At 40.0% G+C, this 19,924-nt stretch overlaps 1 protein-coding gene across 1 annotated transcript; it reads left to right on the top strand.

The window, feature by feature from the left end:
- The first annotated feature begins 1,559 nt into the window (after positions 1 to 1,559).
- On the top strand, positions 1,560 to 19,537 carry LOC137731451 (Zinc finger, C3HC4 type (RING finger) family protein). Its single transcript, XM_068470558.2, has 13 exons — positions 1,560 to 2,049; positions 2,153 to 2,879; positions 2,993 to 8,973; positions 9,974 to 11,484; positions 11,621 to 11,884; positions 12,185 to 12,393; positions 12,475 to 12,746; positions 13,426 to 16,462; positions 16,540 to 16,672; positions 16,980 to 17,500; positions 17,607 to 18,515; positions 18,768 to 18,950; positions 19,062 to 19,537. Exons 1-13 carry the CDS (start codon positions 1,700 to 1,702, stop codon positions 19,257 to 19,259), a joined length of 14,295 nt encoding a protein of 4,764 aa, XP_068326659.2. The 5' UTR covers positions 1,560 to 1,699; the 3' UTR covers positions 19,260 to 19,537.
- Positions 19,538 to 19,924: the final 387 nt, after the last annotated feature.

The raw sequence follows: 19,924 nt of genomic DNA, 5'->3' as shown, positions 1-19,924 counted from the left end.
TCTCTAAAAACCCCGTATTGACTTCATATGAAATAAAAGGTGTTACTTGGATGACTTCATCTGAACACAACACAATTGCATGTGTTAACAGTGTTATATTGACTGATTAAAATCCACACTTACGAAATAGATAAGTGGAGTTGGATTTTTTCAAGATGAGAGTGAGTCTATATTTTTCTCAACATTTTTAATCTAACTGTTGAGCAAATTGCAAATTGAAATTAGTAAATTTCCATAAAAAAAAAAAATGAAAAAAAAGAGAGAGATTATTCAATGTAGTATAAGCCGCCCGACATATTTTGGCATCCTGATTTTGTCTGCCCGGCTCTTTGATTTAAATTTTTCATCATATGCGAGTTTGATCGAATGGGCATTTGTTTTGGTGCACCAAACACTACATGCGCACGTAGAAGCTCCCTCCACCCTATCTTTTCTTTTTGGTTGACTGCAAAAAGATGGAGAAACCCGCACCACGTCATTAGTTTTTTTTTTTTTTTTAATTTAATTTAATTTTTTATTTTTTTAATTCATAAAAGAATGATATTTTTGTATTTGGAGATAACTTCTCTTGCAACGGGAGAAAATCTTTCGTGACAAAGACACAATTTTAGTGAAAACACTTGTTTAATAGATATTTATCATGTGTTAAAAAAACGATTACTCGTTTAACAGATATTTGCAAAATGATACTTTTGGTTATGAGAGAGTATCTCTCTTTTGCAACCAAGACATACTCTTGGTGACATAACCCGTTCAACACATATTTCACACGTATTCAAAACGATTGTTTTGCATTTTGTCTTTGGTTATAAAAGAGTTTTCTCGAATTTCATGAACTTATTTGTATTTTGAGATTTTCATTGGATGTTGACTTGGGCATATGGCCTACATGAAACAGGCATATGCCCAATAGATGTTTATCATGTGTTGAAAAAGTAGATTGTTCGTTTAACAGATGCTTGAAAGATGGTGGTATGTTTGGTTATAATAGAGCATCTCCTAATGGCATCCCCGATCAATAAATTGTTGACACGTATTACAAAAGTGTAAAACAAGAGTAAAGATTCTTTCCGAATCTAAAAAAACTGAGCCTAAGGATTGATTCAAGCCATTGGAATTTGATCCAACGGCAACAAACAGGGAGCCCATCTAAAATTATAATAATTGTAGCTGTTGGATCAAATTTCAACAACCCGAATCATTTAATTCTTAGGCTTAGTTTTTTAAGATTCGAAGAGGATTATTCTCGTACAACAATTCCAAAACGATTCTCACTACTACGCTGCGTCTGGTCTTTTGTTACAAAAGAGCTTCCTCAGGTTTCATAAACTAATTTGGATTTTGAGATTTCCTTTGGATGTGGCCTTGGGCTGTTGGGCTTACGGATTGCATGAAACAGGCTTCCATATAAATTGATAGCAAAAGAGGCCCAATAAGAAGGTTATAAGGCCCAAACCAAGAAAACAAACAGTGATTATAGTTCTTACATTGCGTTTCACGTCCCTGTGTGCGTCGGTGTGTTCCGACTTCTGCAAATTTCCCCATTCATTTTCTCGTAGTCTCCCTCCCACAATTGAAAAATCCACCCACCTCCTTCCTCTCGGTCCTCCTGTGATTACCTCAAATTCCATGGCGCTGGTTATAAGTAAATAAAAAATAAGCAACGATCAAAGCTCGCCGGAGAAGACCAAGATACAGAATGGCGTCTCCGGCGTCGACACCGGAGTCGATCTTTCTCGAAGACTTCGGTCAAAAGGTTGACCTGACGCGGCGAATCCGCGAGGTTTTAGTGAACTACCCGGAGGGGACGACGGTGCTCAAAGAGCTCATCCAGAACGCCGACGATGCCGGCGCTACCACCGTCCGACTCTGCCTCGACCGTAGACTTCACGGCACGGACTCCCTTCTTTCGGCGACCTTGGCGCCGTGGCAAGGCCCCGCGCTCCTGGCCTATAACGATGCCGTTTTCACGGAGGAAGACTTTGTAAGTATTTCGAGGATCGGCGGGAGTAGCAAGCATGGCCAGGCCTCAAAAACCGGCCGATTCGGGTAATTCCTTTTCCATTTTCTCTAATTTCTGTGTAATGCTTGCTGTTGGCGGGAAATTGAGACTTAGGGTTCTGATTTTCTTTTATTTCTGTGTAATTTTCAGGGTTGGGTTCAACTCAGTGTACCATTTAACTGATTTGCCGTCGTTTGTGAGTGGGAAGTATGTGGTGTTGTTTGATCCCCAAGGCATTTTTCTGCCAAAGGTTTCGGCATCCAATCCCGGAAAGCGAATTGACTATGTTTCTTCTTCAGCTATCTCTGTGTACAAAGATCAGTTCTTGCCTTATTGTGCTTTCGGTTGCGACATGAAAACACCATTTGCAGGAACTCTATTCCGTTTCCCTCTGAGGGATGCAGACCAGGCGGCAACCAGTAAGCTTTCTAGGCAAGAGTATTCCCAAGACGACCTTTCTTCCTTGTTTGTTCAGCTTTATGAGGAAGGAGTTTTCACCTTACTTTTCCTTAAAAATGTCATGCGTGTTGAAATGTATGTGTGGGAAGACCGGGACTATGAGCCCAGGAAGCTTTACTCCTGCTCGGTCAGTTCTGCCAGTGATGACATTGTTTCGCACCGGCAAGCAGCGTTGAGATTTCCCAAGTCGGTAAACTCTACAGAGAGTCAGGTGGACTGCTATTCAGTAGAGTTTTTAAGTGAGGCAACAATCGGGACCCAATCTGAGAAGAAGACAGATAGTTTTTATTTAGTGCAGATGCTGGCATCCACATCCAGTAGGATTGGTTCTTTTGCAGCTAAAGCTTCTAAGGAATATGATATTCACTTGCTGCCATGGGGATCAGTTGCAGCTTGCATATCCGATAATTCAGCACATGTAATTTGTGATATCTAATACTTTCATGGTTTCTCTATTTAGTTGCATTTGAGTTACTTTCCTATTTATAAGATCCAGTAGAACTTATATTGGTGTAATGTGATTTTGTGCAGACTCTCAAGCTTGGTCGTGCATTCTGCTTTCTCCCTCTGCCCGTAAGGACTGGCCTCAATGTACAAGTTAATGGATACTTTGAGGTCTCTTCGAATCGTCGTGGCATTTGGTATGGGGCTGACATGGACAGAAGTGGGAAAATCCGTTCTTTATGGAACAGGCTTCTTTTAGAAGATGTTGTGGCACCTGCTTTTACGCAACTTCTTCTTGGTGTAAGGGGGCTGCTAGATTCCAGGAACTTGTACTATTCTTTATGGCCTAATGGTTCTTTTGAAGAGCCGTGGAATATTCTTGTTGAGCATATATACAGAAACATTTCTAGTGCTCCTGTGTTGTATTCAGATCTTGACGGTGGAAAATGGGTGTCACCAATTGAAGCTTTTCTACATGACGAGGAAGTTACTAAGAGTAAGGAACTTAGTGAGGCCCTGATTGATCTAGGAATGCCTGTTGTGTGTTTGCACAATGGTCTATTTAACATGCTCTTGAAATATGCTTCCAGTTTTCAGCAGAAGGTGGTCACTCCTGATGCAGTACGTTGTTTTGCCAGAGAGTGTAGATCTGTTTCTACCCTGGGAAAATATCACAAGCTTGTACTGTTGGAATATTGTCTTGAAGATTTGCTTGATGCTGATGTTGGAACACATGCATATAACCTGCCCTTGCTTCCACTGGCAAATGGTGAATTTGGATCATTGTCGGATACCTCCAAAGGAATTTCATACTTTGTTTGCAATGACTTAGAATACATGCTGCTTCAACATTTATATGATAGAGTAATTGACAAGAACATTCCCATCAACGTACTAAGTAGACTCTCTGCTATTGCTAAGTCCTCCAAGGCGAATCTTGTTATTTTCAATATTCAGTTCTTCCTTCAGTTTTATCCAAGATTTGTACCTGCTGACTGGAAATACAAAAGCAAAGTATTATGGGACCCAGAATGCTGTCATAATCACCCCACTTCAACATGGTTTGTGCTATTTTGGAAGTATCTTCGGAATCAGTGCGAGAAGCTGTCATTGTTTAGCGATTGGCCCATTTTGCCAACTACTTCTGGCCATCTGTACAGAACCTCTAGACAGTCGAAATTGATCGATGCAGAAAAGCTTTCTGACAAGATGAAAGAAATACTTGTTAAAATTGGTTGCAAGATCCTGAACCCCAATTATGGAGTTGAACACTCAGATTTATCTCATTATGTAAGTGATGGTAATGCTGCAGGGCTTCTGGAGTCTATATATGATGCTGTCTCTTTAAATTATGGCAGCGTAGTAACATGTTTTGATAATTTGGAAGCCAAAGAGAGGGATGAACTTCGTGCATATTTTCTTGATCCGAAGTGGTATTTTGGAGACTGTTTGCATGAGTCTGACATAAGAAATTGCAAGAGGCTGCCTATTTATAAAGTCTATGGTGGTGGATCTACTCAAAGTTTCCAATTCTCTGATCTTGAAAATCCGCAGAAGTACTTACCACCCTTAGACATCCCTGAGTTCTTTCTTGGAGCTGAGTTCCTTATTAGCTCGTCAGATGTTGAGGTTGACATTCTGTTAAGATATTTTGGCATTGAGAGAATGGGGAAGGCACGCTTCTATAAGCAGCAGGTGTTAAACAGAGTAGGGGAGCTACTACCTGAAGTTCGTGACAGCATTGTTCTTTCAATTCTGCAAAACCTGCCACAGTTGTGTGTTGAGGATGTATCTTTCAGGGATTATTTGAGAAATTTAGAATTTATTCCAACACTCGGTGGTGCTCTTAGGTGTCCTACTGCATTATATGATCCTCGCAATGAAGAGTTATATGCACTGTTAGAGGATTCTGATTGTTTTCCCTATGGTTCTTTTCAAGAGCCTGGGATTTTGGACATGCTACAAGGCTTGGGCCTTAGAACATCTGTGACCCCTGAGACAGTCATACAAAGTGCACGACAGGTAGAACGGCTAATGCATGAGGATCAGAAAAAGGCCCATTTAAAGGGCAAGATACTTCTGTCCTACTTAGAAGTTAATGCAATGAAATGGATACCCCATCCTGTAAATGATGATCAAGGAACAGTGAACAGAATGCTGTCACGAGCTGCAACCGCATTCAAACCGCGGAACTTGAAGTCTGACCTCGAAAAGTTCTGGAATGATCTTCGGCTGATCAGTTGGTGCCCAGTGGTAGTTTCTGCTCCATTTCAAACGTTACCATGGCCTGTTGTGTCATCTGTTGTTGCTCCACCGAAGCTTGTAAGATTGCAAGCAGATATGTGGCTTGTTTCAGCCAGCATGCGAATACTTGATGGAGAGTGTTCATCCACAGCACTATCATCTGCTCTTGGATGGTCTTCTCCACCTGGTGGAAGTGTCATTGCAGCCCAACTACTTGAGCTTGGAAAAAATAACGAGATTGTGAATGATCAGGTTCTTCGTCAGGAATTAGCCTTGGCAATGCCAAGGATATATTCAATGCTGACAGGATTGATTGGTTCAGATGGGATGGACATTGTGAAGGCTGTTCTTGAAGGTAGTCGGTGGGTTTGGGTGGGAGATGGATTTGCAACAATAGACGAGGTTGTTCTTAATGGTCCTGTTCATATGGCTCCCTATATACGTGTCATACCAGTTGATTTAGCTGTTTTCAAGGAATTATTTATAGAGCTTGGTATTCGAGAATTCTTGAACTTTACCGATTATGCTAGTATTTTATGTAGAATGGCTTTGAAGAAAGAATCCTCTCCTCTCCATGCACGGGAAATGAGAGCAGCCTTATTGATTGTACAGCATTTGGCTGAAGTTCAGATACAAGACCAGAAAGTTCAGATTTATTTACCGGACATGTCAGGCAGATTATACCCTGCCAGTGACTTAGTTTATAATGATGCTCCGTGGTTGCTTGGCTCAGAGGATCACAATAGCCTTTTTGGCGGTCCACCTAATTTGGCACTGACTGGAAGAACAACAGTTCAGAAATTTGTGCACGGGAACATATCTATTGATGTTGCAGAGAAGCTTGGTGTTTGCTCTCTGCGCAGGACCTTGCTAGCTCAGAGTGCTGATTCTATGAATTTGAGTTTATCTGGAGCTGCTGAAGCTTTTGGACAGCATGAAGCCTTGACAACTAGACTTAAACACATTCTTGAGATGTATGCAGATGGACCTGGAATTCTATTTGAGCTGGTTCAAAATGCAGAGGATGCAGGAGCTTCTGAGGTAACCTTTCTCCTGGACAAAACTCAGTATGGGACTTCTTCTGTTCTTTCACCGGAAATGGCAGATTGGCAAGGCCCTGCTTTATACTGTTTTAATGACTCTGTCTTTGGTCCCCAAGATCTCTATGCAATCTCACGCATTGGCCAAGAAAGTAAACTAGAGAAGCCTTTCGCAATTGGGAGATTTGGGCTCGGTTTTAATTGTGTCTATCATTTCACAGACATCCCCACATTTGTTTCTGGTGAAAACATTGTTATGTTTGATCCTCATGCCTGTAATTTGCCTGGGATCTCTCCATCACATCCCGGCCTTCGAATTAAATTTGCGGGAAGAAGGATTATGGAACAATTTCCTGATCAATTTTCTCCTTTCTTACACTTTGGGTGTGACTTGCAACATCCATTTCCTGGGACCCTTTTCCGGTTTCCACTCAGGAGTGCCAGTACTGCTTCCAGAAGCCAAATAAAGAAGGAGGGATATGCACCTGAAGATGTCATATCCCTGTTTGCTTCATTTTCTAAAGTTGTTTCTGAGACCTTGCTTTTTCTACGTAATGTGAAAGTTATCTCTGTTTTTGTGAAGGAAGGAAGTGGACATGAAATGAAACTTTTACATCGCGTCCATAAGCATTGCAATAGCGAGCCCGAAATGGGCCCTAATGGACTGCAGGATGTGTTTAGCTTGTTTGATAGGAATCGGCATAGCGGAATGGATAAAGATCAATTCCTAAAGAAATTGAGAAAGGCAATGGACAGTGATTTGCCATATAAATGTCAGAAGATTGTAATTACAGAAGAAAACTCATCTGGTAGTTTATCACACTCCTGGATAACATCTGAGTGTCTAGGTGGTGCACAAGCTAAGAACAAATCTGCAGTTTTGAATGACAAGTCCCAAAGTTATATACCTTGGGCATGCGTTGCTGCATATTTACAATCTGTCAAGGTTGGTTCGGGAATGAGCGGTATCCCGGAGATGACTGATGCCAGTGCTTCAAATGCGTTTCAAGTCTCCACAGGTTCTTTTCAAGATAGGAAATATTTTGAAGGCCGTGCCTTCTGTTTCTTACCACTTCCAATTAGTACTGGTCTCCCGGCACATGTTAATGCATATTTCGAATTATCATCAAATAGGAGAGACATCTGGTTTGGTAGCGACATGGCTGGTGGTGGAAAAAAACGCTCAGATTGGAATATGTACCTGCTTGAGGGTGTTGTTGCCCCTGCTTATGGTCACATGCTAGAGAAGATAGCACTGGAGATTGGCCCATGTGATTTGTTCTTTTCACTTTGGCCTGAAACAAGAGGATTAGAACCCTGGGCTTTAGTGGTGCGGGAACTCTACACTTTCATTGCTGACTGTGGTCTTCGTGTATTATATACAAAAGCTCGAGGTGGCCAGTGGATCTCAACAAAACAAGCCATATTCCCTGATTTTACTTTTGACAAGGTGGATGAGCTTATTGAAGCATTATCAGATGCTGGTCTTCCTCTGGTCACTGTTTCGAAGCCAATTGTAGAGAGATTTATGGACGTTTGCCCCTCATTGCATTTTTTGACACCACAGTTGTTAAAAACTTTGTTAATTCGAAGGAAACGTGAATTCAAGGATAGAAACACAGTGATATTGACCCTTGAATATTGCTTACTTGATTTGAAGATACCCGTCCAATCTGCTGGTTTGTATGGTTTGCCGTTACTACCCCTTGCTGATGGTTCATTTACAACATTTGACAAGAATGGGGTTGGGGAAAGAATATATATTGCACGAGGGGATGAGTATGATCTTCTCAAGGATTCGGTTTCTAATCAACTTGTAGATTGTGGAATCCCAGAAGGAGTTTATGAGAAGCTATGTTTCATAGCCCAAAGCGAGGCTTCAAATGTTTCTTTCCTGTCTTGCCTTTTACTGGAGAAACTCCTTTTGAAATTACTTCCGGCAGAGTGGCATCATGCAAAACAGGTGACATGGGCTCCTGGTCAGCTGGGCCAACCAAGTTTAGAGTGGATAAGACTTCTCTGGAGCTATTTGAGGTCATCTTGTGATGACTTGTCACTTTTTTCTAAGTGGCCAATATTGCCTGTTGGGAATTATTGTCTCCTGCAACTAGTTGAAAATTCGAATGTAATCAAGGATGATGGCTGGAGTGAGAACATGTCATCTTTGTTGCTGAAAATAGGATGCGTTTTCCTGAGGCAAGACCTTCCGATAGATCATCCACAGTTGAAAAATTTTGTGCAGTTGCCAACAGCAATTGGCTTAGTAAATGCACTTCTGGCGGTTGCAGGTAGGTCAGAGAACATTGAGGGGCTTTTTCACAATGCATCGGAAGGAGAGATGCATGAACTTCGGAGTTTCATTCTTCAGTCCAAATGGTTTATCGAAGAAAAAATGGAATATAAACATATAGACATCATAAAACACCTTCCTATGTTTGAGTCATATAAAAGTAGAAAACTAGTAAGTCTGAGTAATCCTATCAAATTGCTTAAACCTGGTGACGTTCAGGAGGATTTTTTGAGTGATGACTTTGTACGCGCAGAATCAGAAAAGGAAAAAAGTATTCTGAGAAGATATTTAGAGATCAAAGAACCCTCCAGGATGGAATTCTACAAAGATCATCTACTTAACCGCCTGCCAGAGTTTCTTTCAGAGCCGGGATCTCTTTCAGCTATTCTGCATGGTGTACAGCTTTTAGTTGAAGCGGATAATTCCTTGAAATCTACACTTTCTGAAATACCCTTTGTCTTGAAAGCCGATGGGTCTTGGCAGCAGCCTTCCAGGTATAACTTACGTGATCTAAGTTTATATGGAATATATAAGTTTCTTTCTTATAATAAAAGTAAACCTCTTGAGTCCTATTTATAGGTTCTAAGCTTTAGGTTACAAATTTAAAATTGAACTTCAAACAGCAAACAAAACCCTGACACAAATAGCAGAGAAGAGAGTCAAGAGACTTCTAATTTAGTTTTTTTGTGATACAGTTTCTAGTACTAAATACTAATTACAGTGGATTCTTATGGTTTGGTCTTCGGTGCAATTTAACGTTCTTAATCCTAGTGGTCTTCTTGACCACATATTTTGTCCTCATGTTTTATTGTCTTTTGCAATAAAATACTGTCTTAGTTAAAAAAAAAAAAAAAAAGAGGGTTCTTATGTTGTCAACGTTGTTTATTTTATTTATTTATTTTATATAAGCAAGTTCAAGTTGGTGAATGAATAAGTACAAATTTGCTCAAATTCCATGAGTTAGTGTTGAACCAAGATGAAATCCATCCTGTTATATTCATTTCTAGTACTGTTTATTTGTGCTGTCCTAATATTAGATTAGGCATATGCTGTGGTGTAGATATAGGTAGGGGTTTTTGTTTTTTTGAACAAAGTGACAGAGTTGTAGTTTGAGTTTGTTTTTTTATGAGATTTATATTAACAGGACGGTGGACATCTTGTTCCCCGACTGTTTATACCTTGTTTTTTTATTACTATTATTATTAACAAAGTTTGGTAAAAAAAAGAAAAAGAAAAAAGACCAAGATTTTATCCAACACCTTTGGACCTATAAGATCCTTCTTAATATTGATGCTTAGAATTTTACATGTATGTCTTGCTCTTCCATATCTATGTAAATGGTATCAAGATGAAGTATATAAATATGTTTTTTTACTTTAGTTTTGAAGTTCCAAGGTGATCTGTAAACACCACACACTATTTTCACCATACGTGCCTTACATCCTTTAATTAGCTTATGGTTATAATGCTATTTGATGTATTATTGTTTCACAGGCTCTATGATCCTCGAGTGCCTGCACTTAGGAAGGTGCTACACAGAGAAGTGTTTTTCCCTTCTGACAAATTCTCAGATACAGAAACTTTGGATATTTTAGTTACGCTTGGACTCAGAAGAACTTTGGGCTATTCTGGTTTGCTCGACTGTGCGAGATCAGTTTCTTTGTTGCATGATTCTGGCGAATCAGAGACGCTAAGCTATGCGAGGAGGTTGCTTGTTTGTTTAGATGCTCTTTCACTTAAGCTCTCGATTGGGGAGGAAGGAAATCTTGATGAGTCAAAGAATTCAATTTTCCACAAGGACAATGCAGCTGAGGATGGCGATGTTATGCATGATGAGTCTCTTAACAGAAATGGGAACCAAATTTTAGAGGATTTGGACATAGATTCTTTCATAAGTAATTTGATTGATGATCAGCCAGAAGAGGATTTTTGGTCTGAAATGAGGACTATTGCTTGGTGTCCTGTATGTGCTGATCCACCTCTAAAAGGAATCCCGTGGTTGAAGTCCAGTAACCAGGTATCACCCCCATGCAAAGTGAGACCTAAATCCCAGATGTTTGTGGTATCCTACTCAATGCATATACTAGAGGGTGAATGCTGCTCGTTGTACCTGCAACAAAGACTTGGTTGGATGGATCGCCCAAACATACATGTTTTATCCACACAGTTGATTGAGCTATCCAAGTTATATAGACAGCTCAAATTACATCCATCTGATCTACCTGTTGTTGATGCTGCACTTTCTGATGGAATTCCATCACTCTATTCAATGATGCAAGAGCATATTGGCACTGATGAATTTGCAGAGCTAAAATCAGCATTAGATGGTGTTTCCTGGGTTTGGATTGGGGATAACTTTGTTGTTCCAAATGCTCTTGCATTTGATTCACCTGTGAAATTTACACCATATTTGTATGTTGTACCTTCTGAATTATCGGAATTCAAAGATCTGCTCATGAAATTAGGTGTGAGAATTAGTTTTGATATTTGGGACTATTTGCATGTCTTACAACGATTGCGAAATGATGTGAAAGGATTCCCGTTGTCAACAGATCAGTTAAATTTTGTCCATTGTATCCTTGATGCTGTAGCAGATTGTTGCTCAGAGAAGCCACTTTTTGAAGCATCTAACACTCCAATCTTAATTCCAGATTCTTCTGGAGTTCTTATGGATGCTTGCAATCTCGTGTATAATGATGCACCATGGATGGATAGCAGTACTCCCATTGGGAAATATTTTATACATCCAAGTATTAGCAATGATCTGGCGTGTAGGTTGGGGGTAAAATCACTTCGCTGCCTCTCTTTAGTTGATGATGACATGACTAAAGATCTTCCTTGCATGGACTATGCTAGAATAAAGGAGCTTTTGGCATCACATGGGGACAATGACCTTTTATTGTTCGACCTACTTGAGTTGGCAGATTGCTGCAAAGCCACTAAGCTACACCTAATCTTTGACAAGAGGGAACATCCTCGCCAGTCTTTGTTGCAACACAATATGGGTAACTGAAATATTTGTATAATTTATTGTTGAATGAGTTAATTTATTTCCTAACATGTGATTAGGTGTAATGTTCTTCTAGTTGCAAAGCATATGAATTAAGCTTAATTTTGTTTACAAAATTGTGATTACTGCAGGTGAATTTCAAGGGCCTGCCCTATTAGCCATTCTAGAAGGGGTTAGCTTGAGTAGAGAGGAAGTAAGTAGCCTCCAATTTCTACCTCCATGGAGACTAAGGGGCAGTACACTTAACTATGGTTTGGCTTTGCTTAGCTGTTATTTTGTCTGTGATCTCCTCTCAGTGGTTTCTGGTGGCTACTTATACATGTTTGATCCTCGTGGTTTGGTGCTTGCTGCACCGTCAACCTGTGCTCCTGCAGCAAAAATGTTTTCTTTGATAGGTATTTGTTCATAGGCCATTCATTCAATATATTATCTGCTCCCCAAGGATGATGTTGCACCCATATTTAAACTTTTCTGATAATCATTATGATTTCCCTAGTGTTTTTTAGCTTTTATCTTTTCTTTTTGTAGTTTTTTTAACTGACTCAGAAATGCCTCAATGACAAAAGTAATAGTTTTTATCTTCTTATTGACCACTTTGTTCTGTGGTTGTGGTGTGGTAACTTAACATCATGCCACAGTTTCATCTCGTGATGAGTAGAATTGAAGACAAGAACTTTCTAATGCTTGGTCTTCAGGTACTAATTTGACTGACCGGTTCCGTGATCAATTTAATCCCATGCTGATTGGTCACAATATGTCATGGCCATCATCGGATTCTACTATTATTCGCATGCCTCTGTCTTCTGAATGCTTTGAACTTGGATCAAGGAGAATAAAGCAGATTAGTGACAGATTTATGGAGCACTCTTCTAGATCACTTATATTCTTAAAGTCGGTGATGCAGGTATTGTTAGGTTTTAATTTTTCTGTGTATGTAGCTATTAATCACAGCACTTTACTTCATAATACTTTTATTTATGAGCAGGTGTCAATCTCAACATGGGAGGAAGGAAACCCACAGCCTTGTGAGGACTATTCAGTTAGCATTGATTTGTCATCTGCTATCATGAGAAATCCCTTTTCAGAGAAAAAGTGGAGGAAGTTTCAAATATCTCGATTGTTTAATAGCTCCAATGCTGCAACAAAATTGCATGTAATAGATGTACATTTGAACAATGGGGCTGCAAGAGTTGTTGACCGATGGCTCGTTGCACTCAGCCTAGGCTCTGGGCAAACGAGAAACATGGCTCTAGATAGGTATGTTATGGAAGAAAGTGGATATTAGATTTTTTTTATTCCCTGATCTGTCGCTGCAGAGTCTACCATTTAGAAGTTAAAATTTGAAAATATACATGTGATGCTCCCCCTTTGATTAGTTTGCGAAGTCAATACTTTGAGGGCAGGACAATTGATAGTGGAATCAGTGATTTCATATATATGGCAAACTTAGATGACTTGACGGGTAAAGTTGCATTAAGTAAGCTATCAGGATCTGTAAATTTATATGGCGTTTGCTTTCTGTACAATTTTAAGTGATAAATTTAAATTTCTAAAATCATTAACATTAGTTGCATTCCGTGATTTAGAGGTGCTTCATATTCTTTTTTGTCAATTGGACCATCCAGGATAGACAATAATCCGTACTGTCATTTTCACGCACTTTTACTCCTTAGACTGGATTTCTCCATGCAAAAGGATCCAGTCCCGTATCATGGGTCAACTGGAAAATTGTTTGACTTAACATTATAAGAATTCTTATGGTTCCAGTAATGACTTTGAACCAAGGGAGACCATCTTGTTTTAAGTATGGCTAGAAGCATTGAGCTGTGAAACTTGCTGACATGGAGAATATCCTTCTAAGGAACTTCTCAGATAAGTTTCTACAAATGGTTCTCTACAATAACGAGCTTGATGAAATCCACCTATTTCTTTGCAGGCGATATCTCGCATACAACTTGACACCTGTTGCCGGAGTTGCAGCACATATATCCCGTGATGGCCATCCTGCAGATGTTTGTCTAGCAAGTTCTATCATGTCCCCTCTTCCTCTGTCTGGTGGTATAAATATACCTGTTACTGTTCTTGGATGTTTCCTGGTTTGTCACAATGGAGGTCGCTCCCTTTTTAATTACCAAGAAAAGCAAGCGTCAGAAGAGGCACGGGCTGATGCTGGAAATTATTTGATGGAAGCCTGGAACAGAGAGTTGATGTCATGTGTGCGGGATTCCTACATTGAATTGATATTGGAAATCCAGAGGTTAAGAAAAGATGCTTCTAATTCTTCAATCGAATCAAGTGTAAGTCGTGCAATCAGCCTGTCTTTGAAGGCTTATGGAGACAAAATTTATTCCTTTTGGCCAAGGTCTAATGTGCAAAATATGGTCAAACTACAAGGAAATGGTTGTAGTTTAGTTCCAATGGAAGTGCTGAAACCAGAATGGGAATGCTTAATTGAACAGGTGATAAGGCCTTTCTATGCTCGTGTTGTTGACCTTCCTGTGTGGCAGCTTTACTCTGGAAACCTAGCCAAGGCTGAAGAGGGTATGTTTCTTTCACAGCCAGGGAATGGGGTGGGTGGTAATCTGCTTCCAGCTACAGTTTGTAGCTTTGTAAAGGAGCACTACCCTGTGTTTTCAGTACCTTGGGAGTTGGTAACTGAAATTCAAGCCCTGGGGATTACAGTTCGGGAAGTGAAACCTAAAATGGTTCGGAATCTTTTAAGAGTTTCTTCGACATCTTTTGTTCTCCGATCAGTTGATATGTATATAGATGTTCTTGAGTACTGCTTGTCTGATATTGAGATTCGGGAATCATCTAATTCAAATGGAAATTCTCTGACAGTTGACCACAGTAACTCTAACTATATCCATAGGGAAAGTCAAGTTGTTGGTAGCAGTTCTGCTCCTGTTTCAGTCCTTAATATGCATAATTTTCCTGCATCGTCTATGCAGAATGCTAGCAGTTCAGGAGATGCAATTGAAATGGTAGCAAATCTGGGGAAGGCTTTATTTGATTTTGGCCGAGGAGTTGTTGAGGATATTGGTAGGGCTGGAGGGCCCTTGGCTCAGAGGAACATGGTTGCAGGTAGCAGTAATGGCATCTATGGAAATGGAGACCAAAATCTTCTATCAATAGCAGCTGAGCTTAAAGGTTTACCATTCCCAACTGCAGCAAACCATTTGACCAAGTTGGGCATTACTGAACTTTGGGTTGGGAACAAGGAGCAACAGGCGTTGATGGTTTCTTTGGCTGAAAAGTTTGTCCACCCTAAAGTATTGGAAAGGTCAATCTTGGCTGATATTTTTTCAAATGGTGTGCTACTATCATTATTAAAACTGCAAAATTTCACCCTTCAGCTACTGGCCAGTCATATGAGGATAGTTTTTCATGGTAACTGGGTGAATCATGTAATGGGCTCAAATATGGTTCCTTGGTTTTCATGGGAGAATGATACATCAAGCTTTGGTGGTGAAGGAGGTCCTTCCCCCGAATGGATAAGACTCTTCTGGAAAAATTTCAGTGGCAGTTCAGAAGACCTCTTACTCTTTTCTGACTGGCCCCTCATTCCCGCTTTTCTTGGTCGGCCAATCTTATGCCGTGTTAGGGAGCGTAATTTGGTTTTCATTCCACCCTTGGTTATTATTCCAACATCAGAAGAAGGTGCCTTGGAAATGGGAGCAACTGGAAGCAATGATATGCCTGAATCTGAATCTGTTCAAGCTTACATTTCAGCTTTTGAAGTAGCTAAAAACACTCATCCTTGGTTGTTATCATTGTTGAATCTCTGCAACATACCTATATTTGATATAGCTTTTCTGGACTGTGCTGTTTCATGCAACTGCTTCCCTGCTCCTGGCCAATCTTTAGGGCAAATTATTGCTTCCAAGTTGGTTGCAGTTAGAAATGCTGGCTATTTCTCTGAACTTACATCCCTTTCAGCTTCAAATTGTGATGCACTTTTTGCACTTTTGGCTAATGACTTTTTGTCAAATGGCTCTAATTTTAGAGGGGAAGAACTTGAAGTTTTACGTTCGCTTCCTATATATAAAACGGTTGTGGGTTCATACACACGATTGTTTAGTGATGACCAGTGTATCATTTCTTCAAGTTCATTCCTTAAACCATATGATGAACGTTGTCTCTCCTATTCCACTGATTCAGTTGAATTTTCATTACTTCGAGCACTTGGAGTCTCTGAATTGCATGATCAGCAGATTTTAATAAGGTTTGGCTTGCCTGGATTTGAAGGTAAACCCGAATCTGAAAAGGAGGATATACTAATATATCTTTACACAAATTGGCAAGACCTACAAATGGATTCTTCTGTAATTGAAGCTTTAAAGGAGGCTAAATTTGTAAGGAATTCTGATGAGTTTTGCACATATCTGTCTAAGCCCAAGGATTTATATGATCCTGGCGATGCTTTACTAACATCTGTTTTCTCTGGAGAGAGGAAAAAGTTTCCAGGAGAAAGGTTTAATTCAGATAGGTGGCTTCGCATTTTGAGAAAAACTGGTCTCCGAACTGCAACAGAATCTGAGGTGATACTTGAATGTGCCAAAAGAGTAGAGTTTCTTGGAACTGAATGCATGAAGTCCAGAGATTTGGATGATTTTGAGGATTTAAGCAATGCTCAGAATGAAGTTTCAGTGGAAGTTTGGACACTAGCTGGATCTGTTGTTGAAACGGTGTTCTCAAACTTTGCTGTCCTCTACGGCAACAACTTCTGCGATCTCCTTGGAAAAATTAAATGCATACCTGCGGAATTTGGTTTTCCAAATGTTGTTGGAAAAAAGGGTGGCAAGAGAGTACTCACTTCATATAGCGAAGCCATTCTGTCAAGGGATTGGCCTCTGGCTTGGAGTTATGCTCCCATTATTTCAAGACAAAATCTTGTTCCTCCTGAGTATTCCTGGGGATCACTCCAGCTTAGAAGCCCTCCATCTTTTCCTACTGTACTAAAACACTTGCAGGTAACTCTGGCAGTCCCTTGTGTATTCATCCAAGATGATGGATTGTGTGCTAAAATCTTTCTAACATGATTTTCCAGATTGTTGGAAAAAACGGTGGTGAAGACACACTTGCTCATTGGCCAACTGCATCAGGCATGATGACTATTGATGAAGCTTCTTGTGAAGTGTTAAAGTACTTGGATAATATTTGGAATTCCCTCTCTTCTTCAGGTAGACTCCATTCTTGGCTTTTTTTTTCAATTGCTGTCTTGTGTCATTTCTTAATTCATAATCTTCACGTGTACTTGATCTTCTGTTTTCGTACATTATTACTATTTCTAACCTTTAGCCCAAAAAGAATAAAAAAACCTTTGGTGTTGGAGGAAATATCTCATCTCAACTGCAAATTGCTGTGTTGGTTAATTGTGCCAACTCTTTTTATTTTTTATTCTCGTTTTACTCTTTTACATTTCATAGTCCATAAACATTTGTTACTGTTAATCAGCTTTTTACATTCTGCTTTCTTTGGTTTGTGCAGATAAAATGGAGTTGCAAAGAGTTCCCTTTATACCTGCTGCAAATGGAACGCGCTTGGTGACAGCAAACATGCTTTTTGCCCGTCTAACAATTAACTTATCCCCATTTGCCTTTGAGTTGCCTACTTTATATCTTCCTTTTCTGAAGGTTCTCAAAGATTTGGGACTTCAGGACGTGCTTTCAATTGAGTCTGCGAGGGATCTTCTTTTGAATCTCCAGAAAACTTGTGGATATCAGCGTCTAAATCCAAATGAACTCCGGGCGGTGTTTGAAATTTTGCATTTTATCTGTGATGGGATTGGTGAAGACATGTCCAATGGGCCCAGTTGGACATCAGAAGCAATAGTCCCTGATGATAGCTGCAGACTTGTTCATGCTAAGTCCTGTGTGTATGTTGATTCCCATGGATCCCGATTTATAAAATGCATTGACCCTTTCAGGTTAAGATTTATACATCCAGACCTTCCAGAGAGATTGTGCATTGTCTTGGGCATTAAAAAGCTGTCTGATGTAGTCATTGAGGTAGCACGATATTCTGACACTTCATTACTTTTTATATTAGCTTTATTTGTTTTGGTCAAATTATAGTTGTCTTTATCTTTATTCAAAATTTGCTTTGTCAATGTAGGAATTAGATCACGAGGAGCATTTGCAGACTTTGGATTACGTTGGGCCGGTTCCAATAGCAGCCATCAGAGAGAAACTGTTGAGCAAGTCACTTCAGGGTGCTGTATGGACTGTTGTAAATAGCATGGCTAGTTACATTCCTGCAATTAAGAATTTATCTCTTGGTACCATACAAAACTTATTAGAAGCTGTTGCAGAGAAGTTGCAGTTTGTTAAATGCATTCATACTCGTTTTTTGCTTCTTCCAAAGTACGTAGACATTACACAAGCAGCAAAGGATTCCATCATACCAGAGTGGGTTGATGGATCCATGCATCGAACACTTTACTTCATTAACCGGTCAAACACCAGTATATTAGTTGCTGAACCACCACCCTACATTTCGGTTTTTGATGTTATTGCAATTGTTGTGAGCCTGGTTTTGGGGTCTCCTACTCCATTACCTATTGGGTCTCTATTTGTCTGTCCTGGAGGCACTGAAACTGCAATTGTCGATATTCTGAAACTTTGTTCGGACAAGCAAGAAACGGAATCAACTAGTGGCAGCAATGGTTTGATAGGCAAAGAACTGTTGCCTCAAGATGTTCATCAGGTACAGTTTCATCCATTGAGGCCCTTTTACGCTGGAGAGATAGTGGCATGGCGCTCTCAAAATGGAGAAAAGCTCAAATATGGTAGAGTTCCAGATGACGTCAGACCATCAGCGGGCCAAGCACTGTACAGATTCAAGGTGGAAACCTTAACGGGTGTGATGCAGCCTCTTCTTTCTTCACACGTTTTCTCATTCAGAAGTATAGCGATGGGCAGTGAGACTTCACCAATGCCAGTGGATGATAGTCATGCAGTAGTTAATAGCAGAACTCATGTCGAAATGCCAGAAACTTCTGGAAGCGGCGAAGCAATATCTCAGGTTTGTTCACCTCTGGTGTTGCCACCAACTCGGCATTATTGATTGTGTACTATCATGATTGCATATCTATTTAATGGAAAAATACTTGGGAGCTCAGATTTTTCCCAACTCTCCCATGAGGTGAGATCCATAATATTGTGGGACCAGGGGAATCATTCCAAGTGAGAAATGGGAATTTTTTTGAGAAATAGTTGTGGGTTATATCATCTTTCTGTTGCATTTCTGTAACTCGAAATGGTTCTTTGTGGGCAGCTGCAAGCTGGCAAAGAGCTCCAGTATGGCCGAGTATCAGCTGAAGAACTGGTGCAAGCCGTACAAGAGATGCTTTCTGCAGCTGGGATTTATATGGATGTGGAGAAGCAGTCCCTACTGCAGAAAACAATAACGCTGCAAGAACAGTTAAAGGAGTCCCAGACAATCCTTTTGCTTGAACAGGTATGCGATTGAACCATACGTATTTACAAATGATTGTCGTATCCTTTTGTTACATAGTAAGCTACAAAAAAAAAAAAAAAAAAAATCATATAATGGGATTAATTTGTTCAGGAAAAAGCTGATGCGGCAGCAAAAGAAGCCGATTCAGCAAAAGCAGCATGGCTTTGTCGAGTCTGCTTGACCGCTGAAGTTGACATAACTATAGTTCCTTGTGGCCATGTACTCTGTCGGAGGTGCTCATCTGCCGTTTCCAGGTGTCCATTTTGTCGACTCCAGGTCTCCAAAACTATGAGAATATTTCGGCCGTGATCAGCCTGTTTCTTTGGGGAAGAGGTTGTGATGTGTATATATATTCAGTTTCGAAAAACGATAGTCACCTCTCTTCCATTTGATTTCTCTACTGTTTTCTTTTGCTGGAAGGGGGGAGTTAGCACGAGGAAATCATTTGAAAGTAGCAAGGGGAAAGGAAATAGGTTTCGTGAAAATATAGGAAAGATGAATTCGATATTGATTTTTACCGTACGAGCAAAGTTTCTGTATGCCCGTCGTGTGTGGTATTGTGTAAATAGCGAGTTAATTGCCCTCCATCTTCTTCGCCCTCATCTCTCTCTCTCTCTCTCTCTCTCTCTCTCTCTCTCTCAGTCCAGCAACTCGCTTTGGTTCAGTGAGTTGGAGAACGAGTTATCCGATTCCTTCCCATCACTCCCCACTGATGCAGTACTATATGTTTTGAAGAAATTGGACAAACACCCATGAAATGCTTAGAGTTTTTCAATTGGGTCTCTCATAAAAAAATGGATTTAGGTTTCGATGTTTAGTCCATAAATAAAAAAGGACTTTTTCCATTGATGCGCAAACTTATGTGGTAATTGTAGAGCAGGTGAAAAGGCGAAGCCCATGACACAAATTAGGCCTCCAAAAATTGTGGATACTATGTTTTGCACGTCATTATTTAATTGTTAAATTAACATAAA

Source organism: Pyrus communis, chromosome 16, assembly GCF_041283825.1.
Source record: "Pyrus communis isolate YQ-2024b chromosome 16, ASM4128382v1, whole genome shotgun sequence".
In the NCBI taxonomy this organism is placed as follows: domain Eukaryota; kingdom Viridiplantae; phylum Streptophyta; class Magnoliopsida; order Rosales; family Rosaceae; genus Pyrus; species Pyrus communis.
Note: the sequence above shows the minus strand (reverse complement) of the source record. Positions and strands in the feature narration are given on the sequence as shown.